At 43.3% G+C, this 20,260-nt stretch overlaps 2 protein-coding genes across 4 annotated transcripts in view; one reads left to right on the top strand and one right to left on the bottom strand.

Annotated features, from left to right (window-relative positions):
* The first annotated feature begins 241 nt into the window (after positions 1 to 241).
* On the top strand, positions 242 to 6,573 carry IDNK (IDNK gluconokinase). Of its 2 annotated transcripts, none has more exons than XM_036261974.1 (5): positions 242 to 298; positions 2,540 to 2,570; positions 2,899 to 2,981; positions 5,113 to 5,156; positions 6,110 to 6,573. In XM_036261974.1, the coding sequence occupies exons 3-5, from the start codon at positions 2,946 to 2,948 to the stop codon at positions 6,453 to 6,455; spliced, it is 426 nt and encodes a 141-aa protein (XP_036117867.1). In that variant the 5' UTR covers positions 242 to 298; positions 2,540 to 2,570; positions 2,899 to 2,945; the 3' UTR covers positions 6,456 to 6,573. The 2 variants fall into 2 exon arrangements, with proteins under 2 accessions (XP_036117867.1, XP_036117866.1); XM_036261973.1 differs by having other exon boundaries at positions 244 to 298; positions 2,895 to 2,981.
* A 10,267-nt stretch (positions 6,574 to 16,840) lies between these two features.
* The window catches only part of UBQLN1 (ubiquilin 1), a 43,065-nt gene continuing 39,645 nt past the window's right edge, over positions 16,841 to 20,260 (bottom strand). For both annotated transcript variants that reach the window (XM_036260849.1, XM_036260851.1), the window contains one exon: positions 16,841 to 18,825. In XM_036260849.1, the coding sequence (XP_036116742.1) occupies positions 18,673 to 18,825 (153 nt within the window). In that variant the 3' untranslated portion in view covers positions 16,841 to 18,672. The remainder of the gene's footprint in view (positions 18,826 to 20,260) is intronic.

Here is a 20,260-nt window from a genome sequence, read left to right as displayed (position 1 = left end):
GCGGGCGGGGCGGAGGGAGGAGGACGGCAGGTGGAGGGGTCCGGCCCGCGCCCCGCCCGCCGCCGGCTCCACTTACCCGCGGACGCAGACGCGGGGGTAGCGTGGGGCGCGGCGGCGCAGGGACACAGCGGGGAGCGGCCAGGAAGACGGGGTGCGGCGCGGAGCCGAGTCCTGGCCGCGCGGCTCCGCCCTCGGCGCCCGGGAGGCGGGGCGATGGCCCGGAAGGCGGCGGGGGGACCGCCGGGGCGATGGCGGCGCCCGCAGCGCTGCTGGTCATGGGCGTGAGCGGCTCGGGGAAGTAGGTCCCGGAGGGCCGGGGCGCGGGGGGCCGGGAGGCGGCGGCGCGGGGCGACGGCCGGAAGGCCCTGGGGAGCTCCCTCCGACGTGCCGCAGACAGACCCGGGGCACCTGCTCCCTCCCATCCTCTAGCCTGCTCGCCCCGGGGCACCGGGCGCGGCACCCCCTCCGGGGTCCGGGGACTCCGTCTGCGCCGAGAGGCTCTAGCGAAAGCCCTTGAAAGAGGCGCCCGCTGGGGCACCCGGAGCGGGGGGTGGGGGGCGGTTGCAAGTGCCTGTGTTCGGAGGTTGGCAGAACAAGGTGGGGGTGCAAAGCCCGAAGCCCGAAGCGAGGGCGGACCTGGTCCCAGGCTCCTACAGACCTGTCAGGCTAGGCACAGCCTCAGCTTCCTCCTGCGAGGCCCTGGGCCTTCTGATTAGATTTGGGGACGTGAATTGACTCTTGCTTCCCGTCTTTGGTTAGAGATATGATCAGCTAAAGCTGGAAGGAGCCGGTGTTAATGTGGAGGGAGGCCCCTGAGGGCTTGTGAGGAAGGAGGCACTGGCCACGGCTGGGGGCGCCAGCCTTTGGCTTCTTGATTAGACTAAAGTCTAACTGCCAGGAACTGCCCGTGGTCACGTGTGTATTATACTCTTTCTTGCTCCAGGTAGGTAGGTTTAGCTTTCCAAATTTATTGTGGCATTTTTAGCCTCAAATCTTGAGAAATTAAAATAATTTGGAGAATCTTAACTGAAATGAAAATAAAACATGCAGGCTGAGACTCCCTAACTGTTGTGAGTTGAAGTTGAGAATGTGAAGACTGGTGTGATGTAGTGGAAGTCCTAGGTCCTGGTTCTACTGCTGCTTGGTTGTGAGCTTGGGCAGCACCTTTCTCTGCCTTGGATCAGAAGAGGGGGGTCGGAACCAGATCATTTATATGGTTGTATTTATGGTTATGATAGCCATGCACTCAGTAAATATCTACTCTGTCACTGACACAGTGACCAGGACAGATAAAATCCCTGCTGTCGAAGAGTTTACATTCTAATAGGGGAGACAGGCAGTAACTGAATAGACATGTCTAGTGTGCCAGGTGGTGGGAGATGCTCTATAGGAAAACACAGGAGGGTAAGTGGAACTAAGTGCCAGGCAGAATGGTCAAGGGAGGCACCTCAGAGGAAGTGGTATTTGACTAACCCACAAGAAGCGAGGGAATGAGCCACAGGGATAGCCAGAGAAAGGGCATTGTAGGCAGAGCAAATGACAAGTGCAAAGACCCTGAGGCTTGGTGTCTTCGTGGACCTGCAAGCCATTGTGAATGAGTAGTGGGAGATGAGGTCAGAGAAACAATGCTGATGAAGAGAAGTGGCCATACGTGCTGGGGTATTTTGAAGGTAGAGCCAAAAGATGTGTTAATGGACTGGATGTAGGGTATAAGAGAGGGAGAGAGGAGTGAAGGATTTTAAGATCTAATTGATCATGTTATTAATTCAGTATTTTTCTAAAAGAATAAACATCTATAGCCCTGGCCGGTTTGGTTCAGCGGTTAGAGCGTCGGCCTGCGGTCCTGAGAGACCCGGGTTCGGTTCCCACTAAGGGCGCGTGCCTCGGTTGCAGTTTGTCCCCGGCCTTGGTCGGTTGTGCAGGTGGCAGCCACTCGATGTGTTCCTTTCACATCGATGTTTCTCTCTCTCTCTGTTCCTCTCTCTCCCTCCCACTCTACCTGAACAAAAAATGGAAAAATGTCCTCGGGTGAGGATAAAAAAAAAAAAAAAAGAATAAACATCTATAGAACAGGGTCAAAAAAACTTCAGGAGTTTAATGAGATCTTGGGGTGGGGAGAACTTAGTGGTAATTGCGTAATTATTTCATTTAAATTCCTGGAGAAAACTAAAGTCAAGCCCTAGACTCCAGGGTCAAGAGCATCACTCTTGCTGCTTCAATACCTTAGTATTGGTGTGTGTGTGTGTGTAATTTTTTTTTTTTTTTATAAAGCTAAAGAGGGAGAGATAGAAACATTGATTGGCTGCCTCCTGCATGCCCCCTACTGGGGATATAGCCCTCAACATGGGTATGTGCCCCAACCAGGAATCGAACTGGTGACCCCTTGGTGCACAGGATGATGCTCAATCTACTGAGCTACACACCAATCGGCCCAGGCTAGTTATTGGTGTTTTAATGGCATCGGCGCGTCCGTCCCCGGACAGGAGACACGGTGTAGTTTGGGAACGAGCAGTCATTTGACCATCTGTCCTTTCCACAGGTCGACCGTGGGCGCCCTGCTGGCATCTGAGGTAACCTGTTCTAATGCCTCCCACTTACAAGTTGTCTCCTTGCTTCTCGCCCTTTCTTCTCGCCTGTGGTGATTTATAGAACTCACCACAGTGCCTCCACGGGGCTTGTGAAAACCACTGGAGCAAAGTTGTCCTTCCCCTTGGTGATTATAAGTAGTGATGAGTGAAAAAGGAGCTGCAGTGGCCCTGGGCGGGGATCTTTGAACGTGGCATTCCAGACCTCCTCCCTCCTGCCCTGGGGGCTGCCCTCCGACCACGGTGGCAGAGGGTGGCAGGGTGGGCCGCACTGCCTGCCACATACATCCTTCCACTTTGTTCTTAAAGCTAGGATGGAAATTCTATGATGCAGATGATTATCACCCAGAGGAAAATCGAATGAAGATGAGACAAGGGATTCCACTGAATGACCAGGTAATGTCCACTGTCTGTCCCAGCTCAAATATTCCGGCTGAGCGACACAAGTTGAGATCTTCGCAGCGCTCGGTATAGTTCCGCTTCTGAGTCATGACATCACTCATGGACAGCGCTCCAGCCAGGCACGCTGTGGGGCCTCAGCGACGGTCAGCTCTGGCCCTGCGCTCCTCAGCTCAGCTCAGGAGCGATGCACCCACTCTGGCCCAGCTTGGGCGGGGTCGGCTAGAACACTGTGGCGTCATTTAATGTGCAGAATATAATCCCTCAGAGGACTTCACATGTGGAGAAGTTCATCTTCCCTTCCCAGGTCCGATCAGCATGCTACCATCTCCACCCCAAGCCAGAGTGATCTTTGCAAATTCCAATCTGGCCCTTGGAAGTTTCCCACCAATCTCAGGGTCAAGACCAAACACCCCAGAATGACCTTGACCCACTCCGCTCTTTAGTTGCTGTGCATCCCCTTCCCTATCTCCCCTGGAGCCACCTTGGACCCTTTCCGTTCCTTCTGCCATGCTCCTTCCAGGGCCTTTGCACCTGCTGGTCCCACATCCTGGAATATGCTTCCTTCCCCTCGCCACCTAGTTGACTCTGCTCATCCTTCACACCTCAGCTCCTGCGCCACTTCTCCAAGCAAGTCCTCCCTCACCTACTTAAAACCTCAAATAATCAACTCTCTTGGCAACATGTCCCTTATTGCCCATGTCCCAGTTGCAACTTGGCATTTGATGGTGTGAGAATTTGATTAATAGTTAATCTCTGCAACTAGATTTTACCTCCAAAATAGCAGGGACTGTGGCCATTTCTGTTCCATTGTATATCCCCAGGGCCTCACACACAATAAGTGTCACAGAGTATCTGTCGTATATTTGTGAGTTAATCAATGAAGGGGAGAAGAAATGAACGAAGAGCACTTCATTCCCATACATGCCATCTTGAGGCCATTTCCTAGGGGCCTCTCAAGCCAGATTTACACACTGGATTTGCTGGCTTCACTGGCTGTAGCCCAGGAGACGCTGATGGCAGGGTCAAGGTCCGGGTCCACGGAGCAGGGACCCAGCCAGGCCCACATGCTAAGTGTCCAAAGGACAGGGCAGAACGGAACCGGCCAAAGACCAGCACTGCTGTTTTCGCCCAATCTCTTCCTTTTGTCCTGCCTTGAAGGACTAGAGGCTCACACCTTAGGGGGTCTAATTCTGGAGCGTTGTAAGGGCGCACTTCCCTCTGTCTCAGGGAGGGCAGCTGGGGTTCGCAATGATTCAAGCCTTGAACCATTTAAATCAAGTTCGCAACATTTGACTCTAGAAGATAGGAAGAGTGAACCATAAAAGAAATAGAGAAATAAACAATACTGATTTTATAGTAGAGATAAGAAATAAGGCAGATAACCAGGCCCTGCCACTAAGCTTGTGTGACCTTTGGCAAATGGGTTAGTCTCCGCGTGTCTCCTTTTCCTCCCCTGGAGTAGAGATGGTACCATTTCACTGGGTTCTTGCGAGGATTAAGTGAGATAATACAAACAGAGAAGTACCCAAAGCCTTCAGTAAATATCACTTTGTATTTATTACTGTTGCTAATATCTTATCTATACAGACGTGTATATGTACTTCTTTCTTCTATGGTCTTAAATTCGCTTTTACACCAGGTAAAACTGGTTCCCTTCCCTTGCCCCCCACCCCGCTGCCTCCCCTGGCAGTAGTGGACACACTCCACCTCCACTTGTTCCTGAGTTCCAGCTCCCTTTCTCCCTGTGACTGTCATCCCCTTCCAGAGGATTTTTATTTTCTGAGATGCTTCCATCAGATCACTGAAACCACAGGCCCAGAATCCTCCTCTGTCCTCATGATGTTCTGACTTTACTCCTGGTAGAACATTCATTGTGCCCACTACCTCTAAGCACTGGGCTGCTGGTGGGGGCCCACGGCTCCCCGTCACCCTTGCATGTGGGGACTATCAGCAATGAGACGAACCTGGAAAACGTATCTGTGCTCAACTGCCCAGGGACTTGAGAAGTGTGTGGCCTACTTCTCAAAACCACTCAGATCCTGCGGGACCTCACCATGGTCGAAGATGAACTGTTTCTGTACACACAACCCCTGGGAAAGTCACTTGGTGTCTGCTCTGATTGCAGGACAGGATTCCATGGCTTTGCAGCTTGCACGACATTTTACTAAGGTAAGAGCATCCGGCCTTGGCATAAGCCAGGGAGTAAAGAACATCCCTCAGAAAGCACAGGGAAAAATACCCTTGAAATCACAACCGACTGATGATAAAGGATCCCAGAAATGGAATGTACTTCTAGCAGTGATTTCAAGCAGCCACAGACATATGTGTTTAGCTGGGTTCTGGACACAAACCTAGACAGCTCCACAATCACCAGCTGGGAATCTTAGCCACTTGGCTTCTATGAGCCTGTTTCTTCCTTTGAAAAGGGGGTTAAATAGTTCCTAGTCACAGATGATTGTGAAGATTTAGCAAGACGAAAGGAGAAGTACTAAGAACCGTATCAATATAAAAGTATTTGAAAAATGGTCACAGGCTCCGAGCCAATGCTTCCCAGCACTTCTGTGGGCCCCGCACCCTGAAGAACCCTTTCCTTACCGTGGTTCTGAGGGCAGGTCCTGAGTAGCCCCGTTTAACGGGTGATGGATTAATGGTCAGGGGAGTATGTACCTTGCCCACGATGGTTCAGTTCACTAGTGGAAGATCTCTGCCTCAAAGCCAGGACAACCTGAATCTCGACCGGCATTTCCTAACACCTTCCCCTGGAGGGGAAGTGGTACTGGACTCAACCCAGAATGGACACCAAGTATTTTATTTATTTTTTTATCCTCACCCGAGGACATTTTTCCATTTTTTGTACAGATAGAGTGGGAGGAAGAGAGAGAGAGAGAAACATTGACGTGAAAGGGACACATCGAGTGGCTGCCACCCACACGACCAACCAGGGTCGGGGACAAACTGCAACTGAAGTACATGCCCTTAGCGGGAACCGAACCCGGGTCTCTCCAGACCGCAGGCCGACGCTCTAACCGCTGAGCCAAACGGCCAGGGCAGTATTTTAAATGTCTTCACTCTTTAGCCCTTCCTCCTCCTCCCCTGGGTGTTTTGTTTGTTTGTTTGAACAGAGACGGCGCCTCAGGACAGCGTGTCGTTCTAGCCTGCTCAGCTCTGAAGAAAGCGTACAGAGACATCCTGCTCCGAGGCAAGGGCGACGCGCCTCCGAAGTGTGATGAGCCGGGGAAGGAAGGAAAGCTGGCTGAGGTGACGCTCCTTGTGGTCTATCTGAGTGGGTCATTTGAGGTCATCTCTGGACGCTTACGCAAAAGAAAAGGACATTTTATGCCCCCTGAGTTATTGCAGTCCCAGTTTGATACTCTGGAACCCCCATCAGCTCCAGAAAATTTCATCCAAGTCAGTGTGGACAGAGGTCTTTCAGAGATCATTGCTGTAATCATGGAAGCTCTACAATGAAATGCAGGTCGTTTATATCAGTGGTCCAGAGTAAACTGGCACTATTCTCTCCCAGACCATGTTCCAGCATCTTGTTGGTCCTGTATCCTAAACTCTAATGAAGGTGAACAAACCATGATGTGCTGAGATACACTTTTTTGGGTGTGATTTTAGGAATCCATGGTCCTCTTGTCATCATGCTCTGACACACTGGAGAAGAGCAGAAGGAACTTAGAAAGGAAAGTTTCAGTTGAAATTGAAATCTATGTGACCTAATCACATGACCAGAGGATATCATATAATCAGTGCTGAAAGCATTACCTTATTTAGAACGCTCTTGATCATGCTGTATTCTGACCAATGAAGCAGGGCTATCCGTGGCATCCCTTGGAAATTGGTCTTGGAAGCAGAAACATGTCCAAAATCAACCCCTCACCAGCAAGTCATTTTACACCACACACCTCTGACTCTTCTGTCCTTGGGTCATTTCAATATAAATAAAAAGCACATGTAGTTCATAGATATAAAAAACTGCAAAGATGGGACTTGAGTGAATGAAGCGTGGGACTCACTGACCTAGTCTGCCCATCCCCATTTCACAGAGGACTCTGAGACCAGGCTGGTGTCACCCACCTGCCCTCCGACTGTAAACGCCATCAGTGACAGACGCCAGAGCTGCTACAGCCAAGACGTAGAACGAGCCCTGCCAGTGTGGCTCAACTGGTTGAACATCATCCCATGCATCAAAAGGTCGCCCGTTTGATTCCCGATCAGGGCACACGCTGCCGGGGTTGCAGGCTCGATGCCCAATAGGGAGTGTGCAGCGGTGATCAATGTTTCGCTCTCACATCAGTGTTTCTCTCTCCCCCTCTCCCTTCTCTCTCTAAAAATCAATTTTTAAATATTTTTTTTAAAAAAAGACAAGAAACAAAACCTCCATGGGCAGCCATGTGCCAATGATGGCCTACACAGGAGGCTGGGAGATGCTGATGCATTGCTGGCACGAAACCTACTGGGTACCAGCGAGGGAAGCTGCCATCTGGCCAGCACAGGCCAGGTTTGAGCCTTTACCCCCATAGAGCCACAGGACTCAGCCACTCTCCCGGCTACTGGTTGGCTCTGGCCAGAAAGTGAGAGTTAGAACCACTTGCCTGTTTCCTTTCACAAGGGCATGCAGTCCCGGGAATTGTGAGTAGAATACCTGCGTAGGGTGCCAGGCATTGGAAGAGCCCTTCTGGGTGGATGGACCTTGCCTAAGAAAATGTGGAGCCCTGGTTTTTCTTCTCCGGAAGAGCACCTGGGCATCTCCTGCCTGGCTTCAGTTTATATCAACTCTCATATTTAGGGTCCTGGCGACATACCCCAGCTGCACGAGAGTCACCCTCAGCCAGAGAGGAAGGGCTCAGTCAGTCCACTGTCCTCAGTGAGCCCACACTGGGCACTGTGATGGGCACTCGGGAGGGTTTGAGGACCTGTAACACAAGGCTCTCCGGTGGCTTAACTTGGCAGTGGAAAGACAGGGCACCTCGTCCCCTAGTACAGGCTCAAGTTCTCAACGAAGACAAAAAAGAATTGGTTTTCAAATATCCCACTGGACATTCATGTAGGACCAAATGAGAAAAACCTGTTTATAATTGTAGGGGCACCGAATCTAACTCTATACATAAATAAAAATATCTTTTTTGCAATTTTAATATTCACTAAAATTTCCAAGAATACAATAAAGGGACAATTGTATTCCTTTTTTTTTTAACTTTACCAAGAGTTGTCTGTCATTTCAGAAAAACCACACTGCATTTGTCATGAACACAACACACCTACTTCCACCCTCATCCTTAATTCTTCATTCACAGCGACCCACCCATGGACACAAGCACTCAACTACTCCATCGTGTTTGTCTAGTGTAGCCATTACATATTGAAGCCCATTCCTTTATTACAAGTTCCTTTCCTTTTCTGTTCTTTAGCGTTAAGGCATCATAATTATTATTTCCTTAGGTAAGCTTTATTAAAGGGGACATTAGGAAATAGTTGTTTAAAAGAAAGGCACTGAGTCTGATGGGGTTGAGTACTGCTACTGCTCTTATGTTCCCAAACATGGCCACAGGGAGGCCAAGGTGTGAGCAAGTACTGCCCTCTGGCGGCCCCAGAGAATATAGCAAGCACAAACTGCTCCCCCAGTCCTGAGAACTTCAGCTGCCAAGGGTCATGTCCCTGGGTCAAGGGTAGTGGAATGCTGCTCCCCACCCAGCCCTGACCACACCCCTGCCCTCTCTGAATTGGTATGAAGGGGCAGGCAAGAACTGTTTGAATGGCTCAAAATAGATGCCAATGAAAGATTTGCTCAACCCTGTAAATACCACTTACCACCCCCTCTGGCAGACACTCTCCACCTTGCCCACCTCCACTGGAGGAAGTTCAGGTTAAAAGTTTTTCTTCCCTATAAAATGGGGACGCCGTTCATCCTATAAGATATGAGAACTGAGGCCAGCCAGTGTGGCTCAGTGGATTGAGCGTCATCCCATGGACTCAAGAGGTCCCAGTTCGATTCCCCATCAGGGCACATGCTGGATTGCGGGCTCGATACCTAGTAGGGGGCGTGCAGGAGGCAGCTGTTTCTCTCTAGCCCTTCCTCTCTTAAAAAAAGCAATAAAAACATATTGGGAAAAAAAAAAGATGTGAGAACTGAGATTAATGCATGCAAGATGCTGAGACCAAAACCTGACACTAACTAAACAAAACATTAGCTCTTGTTATACTTGTCACCCCCTGGAGTAGGAGGGAGTATGACCATAAGGTGGGGGAGTTTATGAACCCCTTCGAAGTATGTGAATCCTAAATCTTCCTTCTTAATCCCTGCCAGGGTCGCCCTCCACCCCTCCCCAACCCTTGACCAGGTCAAATCAGATGTTATGGCAGCATTTTCACAATTTCCAAATGATGTTAAGTGTCCATCAACAGATTAATGAATAAAAGTGCAGTACATCCATACAATGGAATATTACTCAGCCATAAAAAGGGGATGAAATACTAACACATGCTACAATATGGATGGCCCCTGGAAACAAGCTAAGTGAAGAAGGCCACACACTACATAATGCCCTTTATATGAAACATCCAGGATATATAAATACACAATCAGAAAGCAGACTAATGGTTGCCAGGGGCTGGGGTAAGGAGGTAATGGTAAATGATTGCTTAAGGGCTACAGGGTTTCCACCCGGGTGATGAAAAGTTCTGGAGAATTATGTTAATGTACTTTAAAATGGTTCTGTTACATCTATATTAGCACAACCTTTAGCTAAAAAACCTCACTAACCTCACTACCATGTGCTAGGACAGCAGGCTAAAATGCATGCTGCCTTTTGGAGAGACTCCCAAGTAAAAGGGGCTCAGTCGAGTACCTAGAGTTCCTTCTACAATATTCAACAAGCAGTTAAGTCACTACTCCTTCAGAAAAAAGTGAACATTGGAGAAGAAAATGTGCTGCTCCAACATTTTCACCCTTCTGTGATCATAGTGTGTGATTAAAATAGTCATAAATTCAAAATTCTTTGATACCCATCAAGTAGCGGGGCCTGTGACCCTTAACTCTGGGCAAGCTAAAACTGCTTGGCTGTTAGACTATAGCAGAAATGACACTGGGCCAGTTTTGGGCCCAGTTGTTTAAAAAAAACAGCTGACAGCTTTCATTTGTCTTAAAATACTTGGTCTTGAAACGCACCTACCATGTTGTAAGAAAACAGAAGTCACCCTGCGCAGCAGTCACACAGCCAAGTAAACAAGCCCTCTTCAAAGTAAATTCTCCAGACCCAGTCAAGTTGCTCCAGCAGTATTCACACCAAGCCCAGCCAACATTGTTTATTTGTGAATAAAATAAATGATTGACTTTGTTCTAAGCCACCAAGCTGTGGAGTAGTTTGTTATAAAGCATTATATAACTACAACACAGGGGAAAGTCCCTTCACTTTCTGGGAAGTATAAGGAGTGGAGAATATGCCTGAATAGCTTTTTTTTTTAAAGCTAGCTTGAGCCCTGGCCGGTGTGGCTCAGTTAGTTGAGCATCATCCCACACCCAGTAGTTCTCAACCTTCCTAATGCCGCAACCTTTTAATACAGTTCCTCATGTTGTGGTGACCCCCAACCATAAAATTATTTTCGTTGCTACTTCATAACTGTAACTTTGCTACTGTTATGTCTTAGGCGACCCCTGTGAAAGGGTCATTCAACACCCATAGGGGTTGCAACCCACAGGTTGAGAACCACTGCAAGGTTGCTGGTTCAATTCCCAGACAGAGCCCATGCCTGGGTTGCGTGCAGGAGGCAGTGGATAGATGTTTCTCTCTCACATTGATTTCACCCACCCTCCCTCTCTCTCTCCCTCCCTAAAAATCAATAAAAACGTATTTTTTAAAAATCTAGCTTGCATACACAGTGGCTACTTTTTTTATTTCCCATTAAAGAATTAGGTCCCACATTCAGCTTTGGTCTTTTGAGGGAAATTATACTGGGAGCTCCTCTAAGTGCACCTGCTCTGTTCTAAGCATGGAGTGGTTAGGCCAGACTGGACTGTGGATCTGAGACAGGTTACCTAATAATTAGGGCATCTGAAATACACGTTAACATGTATAAATTGAAATCGTCACCTGAAGATACGCTTCATCACACTGTCCCAGCTCTGGAAGAACTCTCAAGCTCATTCTATTTAATCTCACCGAAGCAAAGATGCTGGGGGGGGGGGGGGGGGGACTTGCTACTTCTCCACTTTCAAAAGGGTTGGCTACAAAAAGTAGCTCAGATGGGCTGGGAAAGTACCACTCCTACTGACGAGGAAGGGCAGCTCTAAGCTGAGAAAAATGGGGACTGGAAAGACAGTCCCTCACATTTTAGTTCACGTAACATAAGTGTTTGCTTGTTTATCTGTTCATTTACTAAACCTATTCTGGGGATCAAAAGCTAGTGATAACTACTTTCTCTTTGTATTTTTTGATAGAAAACACTACTTCATACTCTCCTCCTAAATCAGGTCCCTCTCAACACACACAGGATTATTCCCATTAGAAGACAAACATGCTATATACAGGATGGTGGGAAAGCAGGTTTAAGTTGTTTGTATGGAAAATAATACAATAAATAATAACAAGAATAAACTGTTTCACGTACTCACAACTGTAATCCTATTTTTGTCCCAACCCTGTACAGTACATCCCATCTTTATTTTTTTCTAATTATTTTTTCTTTATTGATTTCAGAGAGAGAGGAAGGGAGAGGGAGAGATAGAAACATCAATGAGAGAGAACATCGACTGGCTACCTCCTGCATGCCCCCCACTGGGGATTTGGCCCACAAGCCGGGCATGTGCCCTGACCGGGAATCGAACCGGTGACCTTTTTGATGCATGAGTCGATGCTCAACCACTGAGCCATACCAGCCAGGCAGTACTTCCCATCTTAAAAGAACATAAAAGGCAGACTTCCTCTCACCATCACCACTATCCCCATTTCTCTAATTGTCTTTACTTCAAAACTCTTGTCTGCTAATATGTCCTCAGTCCACTCTAACCAAAATTTTACATATGTCACTCTATAAAGCCCTATCTACCATCAATGGTCCTTCCTTTTATTAAATTCATAGGTTAATATCCAATCCATGAAAAGCATCTGAAGTAACAGCATTTAACACAGTTCATTTACCATCTTTATCCTTGTGAAAATGTCTCTTCACTTGCTTTCGAGATCTTTCTTGGTTTTCACCTTACTACCTGCCTGTTGATCTCCTTTACTGGCTTCCTCTAACCTCCCTGAACTGCAAGTTAGAGTAAGCCAGGGCTCAATCTTCCCAATGTGTGTTTATCAACATTCTCCCTCTAATTCCAGAGTCTGGAATTCTCAACCTTGTAACTATTAACATTTTGTTGTTTTGTACATTTAAAAAATCTGTGCACTTAATTTCAACCACCCCCTACTTCCTCCCCACTTTGGTAACCATAAGCCTGTTCTCTAGATCTGTTTGACTTATTTCACTTAACATAACACACTTTAGGTCCACCCATGTTGTTGCAAAAGGCAACACTTCTTTTTATTGTTCAGTAATATTCCATTTTATATGTACACATCTTCTTTATCTATTCACCTGTGGACACCTGGGTTCCTTCCAAATCTTGGCTATTGTAAATAATGCTGTAGTGAACCTAAGGGTACATACATATTTTTTAATTATTGTTTTCCTCAAAAAGCCTGGAAGTGGTATTGCTGTATTGTATTTTTAATTTTTAAAGGAATATCCAGTTTTTCATAGTGGCTGCACCAATTTGCCATCCCAACAGCATAAGAGGGTTCCCTTTTCTCTACATCCTCACCAACACTTATTTGTTTTGATGATTGCCACTCTGACCAGGGTGAGGTGGTATCTCATTATGGTTTTGATGTGCATTTCCTTTACGATTAGGAATGTTGAGCCTTTTTTCATGTCTGTTGGCAATCTGCATGTCTTCTTTGGAAAAAGGTCTATTCAGGTCCTCTACCATTTTTTTAATTGGACTGTTTGGGTCTTTTTGGTGTTAAGTTGCATGAGTTCCTTATGTACTTTGGATATTAATCCCTTATTGGATGTGTCATTTGCAAACATCTTCTCCCACTCAGTAGGTTGTCTTTGTTTGGTGGGTTTCCTTCACCATGCAAAAACTTTTTAGTGTGATGTAGTCCCACCTGTTTATTTTTCTTTTGCTTCCCTTGTCCAAGGAGCCATATCCAAAAAGATATTGCTAATAAGTTCAGTTAGAGAGTTACTATCTATGTTTTCTTCTAGAAGTTTTATGTTTTCAAGTCTTACATGTAAGTCTTTAATCCATTTTGTGTTTATTTTTTATATGGTAAGAAAGTGGCCCAGTTTTCCCAACACCACTTATTAAAGACACTATCTTTTAAAAAAAAAAGTTTTTATTTATCTTTTAGAGAGAAGAAGGGAGAGAGAGATAGAAACATCGATGTGAAAGAGATACATCAATCGGCTGGCTGCCTCCTGCACGCCCTTAGTGGGGATCAAGCCCGCAACCCAGGCATGTGCCCTGACAAGGAATCAAATGGGAACCTCTCAGTCCATGGGATGACGCTCAATCCACTGACCCACACCAGCTGGGCTGAAGAGACTATCTTTATCCCAATGTATATCCTTGTCGCCTGTGTCAAAAAAATGACCACACACGCAAGGATTTATTTCTGGGCTCTCTATTCTATTTCATTGACCTAAATATCTGTTTTAATGCCAACAAAATAGTTTTTATTATCATAGCTTTGTAGTATAGTTTGATATCAGGAGTGTGATATATCCTACTTTATTCTTTCTCAAGTTTTCCTTGGCTATATGAAGTCTTCTGTGGTTCCATAAACTTTAGGATTAGGTATTCTTGTTCTGAGAATGCCATTCTTTATTTTAATAGGGATTGCACTGAATCTGTATATTGATTTAGATAGTAAGGAACTTTTAACAGTATTAATCCTTCCAATCCATGAACATGGTATATCCTTCCATTTACTTTTATCTTCTTCACTTTGTTTCTTCAATGTGTTATAGTTTCCAGAGTACAAGTCTTCCACCTAGGTTAAATTTATTCTTAGGTATTTTATGCTTTTTGATACAAATACAAATTAATAGGGTTGTTTTCTTAATTTCCTTTATTTGTTATTGGTGTATAAAAATGTAACAGATTTCTGTATATTGATTTTCTATCCTGCAACTTTACTGAATTCATTTATTTGTTCTAATAGTTTTTTGGTGGATTCTTTAGGATTTTCTATATATAGTGTCATGTCATCTGCAAATAAGAGTTTTCTTTCTTTCTTTTTCCTTTCGATGCCTTTCTTTTTCTTGTCTCATTGTTCTGGCTAGGATTACCACTACTACTACTACTACATGGGATAGAAGTGGTGATAGTGAGCATCCTTGCCTTATTCCTGATCTTAAAGAACAAGCAACTATTGACGTTTTGGCCCAGATCAATCTTCATTGTGGGAAACTGTCCTGTGCATTGTAGAATGTTTAGCAACATTCTTGGCCTCTACTCACTAGATGCCAAAACAGCCCCAATCATGATATCAAAAATGTATCTCCAGATATTGTAAAAAGCCCCCTGGGGGGCAAAACTGCTTCTAGTTGAGAACCACTGATCTGGTTCTCTGGCTTTAAATACCAGCTATATACACTGGTAACTGCATAACTTGTCCATAGCCTGACCCTCTCCTTCTCCTTCTCCAATCGCCTTCTCCTTCTCTGCACTTATATACATACCAAGTACATCCCACTAAATATGTCAAACCCCTATTTACACTCCTCCCCACATGTGCCATTCTACCTTGTTTGTCTTGCTTGATAATTGATACCTCTCTTGCTCTTAACCTCACACTTTTATTCATCAGTAAAATCGTACAGGCTTTGCCTTCCAAACATACCCCAAATCTGACTTCTTAACCACTCCCAGTGCTACCAAGCTAGCCCAAGCCTGTATGAGCCCTCACCAAAATTATTACCTCCTTCCTAACAGTCTCTCTGATTCCACGCTGGCCGCCCTAGTCCAGTGGGTCTCACATGGAACCTTGTTAGAAATGTAAATTCTCCTCCAACCCCAGAACTAATAAATCAAAAACTCTGAGGATGGGACACAAAGAATGGAGTGTTAAGTCTTCCACATCAAACACCTAAACCATCCCCTGCCCCCATCTCTCCAATTACATTCCTTAAACCATTTTCTTCCTAGTTCACCTTGCACAGTTATCCCAAACTTCCTGTGTTCTAAATGCATTCAGCACACTCACATTACAGGACCTTTTCATTAGTTGTACCTCTTCCCTGGAAAACTATTCACCCTCCCAGACAGATATTCTTCAAGTCTCTATGTAAATGTCACCTTCTCATTGAAGCCTCTCTGACTACTCTATATAAGTAAGAACACGTTCTTCAGGAGCCAGCCTCCTTACTCTTCTTCATTTTTCACCAAAGCACTTGTTACTATCTAACAGAGTATATGTGTTTTGTTTATTGTCTGTTTCCCTACATTCTACTATGTAAACTTCCATAAGGACAGAGCTTTGTTTTCTTTACTGCTATATAATTTTCAGCAACTAGAAAAGAACCCAGTACTCAACAGATGTTGACTTTCTGAGGCAATGGTTGCTTATGGTTGCTTAGAGGAAAGATACAAAGAAGTTGAGGAAAAACACAATATAAGTAACTGACAAGAAAATTTCAGCAGAAAAAAACAACAAATCCCAACAAAACTCAGGTGAATGAGAGGGACAAAATGCAACAATTGAGAATAAAGGCTAAGAAGTTCAGAATACATCAATCACTGGTCAAAAAGTTTAGGAAGACTTCAGAATTGAGCCCAGAAGGAATGGAGGCTTTATGAGAACTGAAGAAAGCAGATGAAATTCCAGAGAAGAGAATATCATATGCAATATCAGGGAAGTAGAAATTTGCTAAGTATAGTTTTCCCAAAGTGTGTTAATTGGAAATAGCATTATCTTGAAGAATAGTTAAGTGAAAGGGTGGGAAACGATAGGAGAAGATTGGATTAAACTACTTTAAGCAGGTTTCTTTAATGCAAGATTTATTTACTTTAACATGTATAATTTAATATTAACCTCTAAGAGATGAAGTACAGTATTTCCCTGCCTTAATCACACAACCTTTTTTATTATGGTTAAGCACAGACATGTGGCCTAGCTTCACTTTTATTACTATTGTTAGTGACATTTTTATCTGTCCTATCTATTTTGCTGTAATTTGCCTATTAACAGTAATAATGACTCCCCAAACAAAAGACCCCTTTCATTACTATATTTAAGCGAAGTCAAACTCCAATTCTGAATGCAGAGACTAGCTGAAGATATCACAAACATTCCACTTGGGAAATAAAGTCCTGAAATATATTTTTACCACTCCATTCTTTATTCAATTTGTAATAATCCAATGAACAATTTAAGCCTATAATACTTTAAGTGTCTTTTTAATGCTTTTGAGGATTTTAAGTGTTTTGAACTCCTTAAAAGATACTAAGATTTAAGATAAACGTCTTAGAAACAAACAACAAAACCGTATCACTGCAGCAGCTGAAAGGCACCGAAGAGATCACCCAGTCCAGTGTGCCAAACAGGCCTCACCACCACTTTTATAATAAAGAAATCAAGATACTTTTACTTGGTCAACTAGTCAGGCACCAAAAAATCAAGTAGAGCCCAGGTCACCTAACTTCCCAGTACAGTATATGCACATATTTTAACTGGGGGAAACTTTAAAAATTATAAGAATAATCTAAATTATGATAAAATCTGAGGTGAATCAACTCTTTAAAAGACATGGCTAAAGAAAATAAAGACTTATTTTTCTTTCTACAAAAGAGGCAAGACAAACCAAGTGTAAAAGCTAGAGATTTATTGTTATTTTGTGATTAATAAACTGTCAAATTGGTTATGACCCACACTGTATATCACCATTCGCCAGTACAAGTTTTTAAACCAGACTGAGGCATAAGGCAGAGAGAGCAAAGACACACGAATATCATACTGAACAACTTCCTCTAGCCATGCCTCCACCTTGACCTTCGTACATGTTTTTCTCCCGGGGAAAGTGTCAGAACAGTGCATGGCTGGTGGGCAACCTGACCTCTTGACCGGTTTCAATAGCAAGCAACTTACAGAAGTAATGGAATTCAACTTGTATTTCCCTTGATTTTATTGGTCTGAACTCATTTTAGGTTAACTTTAAACATTTTAATTTTCTGTAACATGAGAAACTACAATGACCTAAGAGAATACTGAACCAGAGTCAGCCAAATATATTACTGACTCAAAGTTATGTTTTAATTGGTCCTTAAGGAATGTATCACACCAACAATTTGAGAGTTAGGCTAACAGAACTTCTCTGAGGAGGAAAGAAAAAGGCTGTAGAACAGCCAAATGTACTCAACATTGTTAAAACGGCTCTTGTTTTCACCCCTGAATGATACTTGTTTACTACATTATATGCACAGAAATCCTAATAGAACCTTGGTTACCAGTATTATTTAGGCTGGCCCAATCCAGGATAGATCCCCGCCCCCTCCCCCAAGTTCCCCTTTCTCTGAGGCTCTGAAAAGCACAATATTTAACTATTTCTTAGTAAAACTACCGAAACACTTCAGAAACAAGTAGCTCACAAATCATTTTAAATTCATATACTGCCTGTGCATGAGAAATCAGATAAACCCAAAAGATAGTTCTATCATATGGCGATTAAAAATAACTGAAATATCAAGACACTTTCAGTGAAAGCAACATTTCAATTACAAACTGGAATGCCTGTTAAACTATATCTATGGGAGAAGCTGAAAAGTCCTAGGCAAATGCACTTTTGGGTTACACTACAGTGCTCCTTCAGTCTGCACAAAAAATTAAGGTAATTTACAATCAGTGAAAATGTTTGAGACAATGTTACATTATGTTGTCTGTACAGTTAAAGGTCCTTAAAGAGATAACCAGAATCAACTTTTCTACTATATATTCAACAAACTTGACTAACTGGCACTTTTGCTGAAAGATGTTTATCAAAGATGCTGTAAGATTCTACACAATTAGGAAATGCTTAACTTTAAAGTATTTCCTTATCTTTACTTTTTTAGTTACAAGTGTTTTTCTCAGATAATCTACTGCAGTATGTTTCTAGAAATGCAATCTCAAATGTGCATAATATATTGTATACAAAGTAAAACTGTCAGTATAAATCTTACAGCATTTTGTTTGCAAAATACATGCCAAAGTCACAATAAGCAATATTGTACCACAAATTAGAGCTCAAATGATTTGCTTCTTTGAATGCTTTTATTCTACATAAATTACTACCATAGGCTAATGTTTAAAAAGCAAATAAATTGGACAGATGCAGGACAAAAATTGGGTCACCCAACTATAAAAGGTGATGTGTTTCTTTTAAAATTACAATAAATGCAGAAGTATTTGATGCATGCAGTAGCCTTAAATGAAAAGGCATTGATTCCCATTTTTCCACAAGAAGAAAAAGAAAAAAGAAAAAAAACACGGAGAAACCCACATTTTCTTACTGTACTCCACCTTAAAAATGCATCAAATTGGGTTTGTTTATAACAGCACAGAATTCCAAAAGTCAAAATGAAATAAAGCAGGTATTTTAAAGATTTAAGAGCCGTTATCAAAAATAAATTACATTTTTTCAAGATACAGAAATGCTGCTATGATGGCTGGGAACCCAGTAACCTTTCAATAGCCGCATTGATATCACCTCCTGTTGCTATCAGCGCTTGCAAGTTTGCTTCACGGTTCAAAAATCCCATTGCACTGAGTTGTTCCAGTTGTTGCTGAAATCTGACTTCTGGGTTCTGTAGCTGTTAAGAGAAAAAGAGAAAAAAATAAACCAAAACGCTGAGCTACAAAAGCACTGGCCTCTTCTCTTGAAACATTTTCAATTACTTAACAGTCCAATAGCACTTTATTTTGCTATTTTAAATAGTCTAATTTACACCTGAACAATCATGTCAGAGATCACACACTTAAAAAAATAACTTAATAAACTTCAACCATTATTTTACATATATTTAAGAAGCTCATGAACAAGCAGGAAAACTGTAATTACAAAAGCCAGTGTCCTCGTGTATAAAATTCTAAAGTTCTAATAAGGCTTGGAATATAGATTCAATATCTGCATTGGCCAAAGTCTTTGGAAAAGAGTTCTAGTTTCAGGCCATAGACTATATTTCTAACAATTCAGCTGCGTCATATCTTTCTTCAGAAATGCGCTAAGACAAAGATACATAAATGATCAATCAACCCTGGCCAACCTGATAATGGGGAGACCTATAGATCATTCAACTTATATAATAATTCTGTCCAATACCTAAAATCTTTATTAAGTCCATGAATGTTTACTGAGCCTCTGAAGCTATGCTAGGTATCAGGGATACAAATACATATGTAAGATAAAACCCAGCCCTGTTTATTGTATTTAGTAAGGCTTAAAAATCAGAAAGCATGCTATATATATTTTTTTCCACTGATTTTAAGATATAGTGAAAGAGAGAGAGGGAATGGGGAGAGACACAGAGAGAAACATCCATGTGAGAGAGAGACATCGATTGGTTGCCTGCTGCACGACAGGGAATCAAACCTGCAACCCAGGCATGTGCCCTTAATGGGGAATTGAGCCCAAGACTCTTTGGTCCAATGGTCAACACTCTAACAGCTGAGCCAAACCAGCCAGAGCACATGCTATATTTTTGCCATGCAAAAGTTTGGAGGCAACCTACTATAACAGGTTTGAAATGCAATTATCTTTGTATAATGGCAGATTCTTGGTAAAGCCAATAAATGTTTCCAGATGCAAGAACATTATGAACCCACATTTTTTAGACATATTTGTGAGGTGCATATATGTAACACAGGTTACCACAGGAAGTAGTAATAGTGGGCAGAGTGAGGTAGTCATTAGCATTTTTATTTTTTTAAGTCAAAATACAAAGACTAGATAGAATATAGTTGTTCAGGAAGTATTTGGGATAACTGAGCTGCTCATTCCTCCCAGACTTTTATAAAATTAACATATTTCAAATAATTGTCAAATAAGGACTCTAAAACAGAATGCATTTTTAATGGCACATTCTAAAAAATAAGGCAAAGTTTAAGCATTTCTCTACAACTGAAATGTTTCCTTTATAGTGTCTAATATAGTTCCAAAGTTAACAATTTTTGTAATGCCTGCTTTAAAAGCAATATTCGTTTTTAATAAATTTTTTTCTTTATTGATTCTGAGAGAGAGGAAGGGAG

Source organism: Molossus molossus, unplaced genomic scaffold (assembly GCF_014108415.1).
Source record: "Molossus molossus isolate mMolMol1 unplaced genomic scaffold, mMolMol1.p scaffold_m16_p_14, whole genome shotgun sequence".
Lineage (NCBI taxonomy): Eukaryota > Metazoa > Chordata > Mammalia > Chiroptera > Molossidae > Molossus > Molossus molossus.
This window is presented reverse-complemented; position numbering and strand designations above follow the sequence as displayed.

Coding starts and splice junctions, on each gene's coding strand:
- IDNK (XM_036261973.1), top strand. CDS start 249: ATGGCGGCGCCCGCAGCGCTGCTGGTCATGGGCGTGAGCGGCTCGGGG. Junction 299..2,539: donor GGCGTGAGCGGCTCGGGGAA/GTAGGTCCCGGA, acceptor TCCTTTCCACAG/GTCGACCGTGGGCGCCCTGC. Junction 5,157..6,109: donor TTGCACGACATTTTACTAAG/GTAAGAGCATCC, acceptor TTGTTTGAACAG/AGACGGCGCCTCAGGACAGC.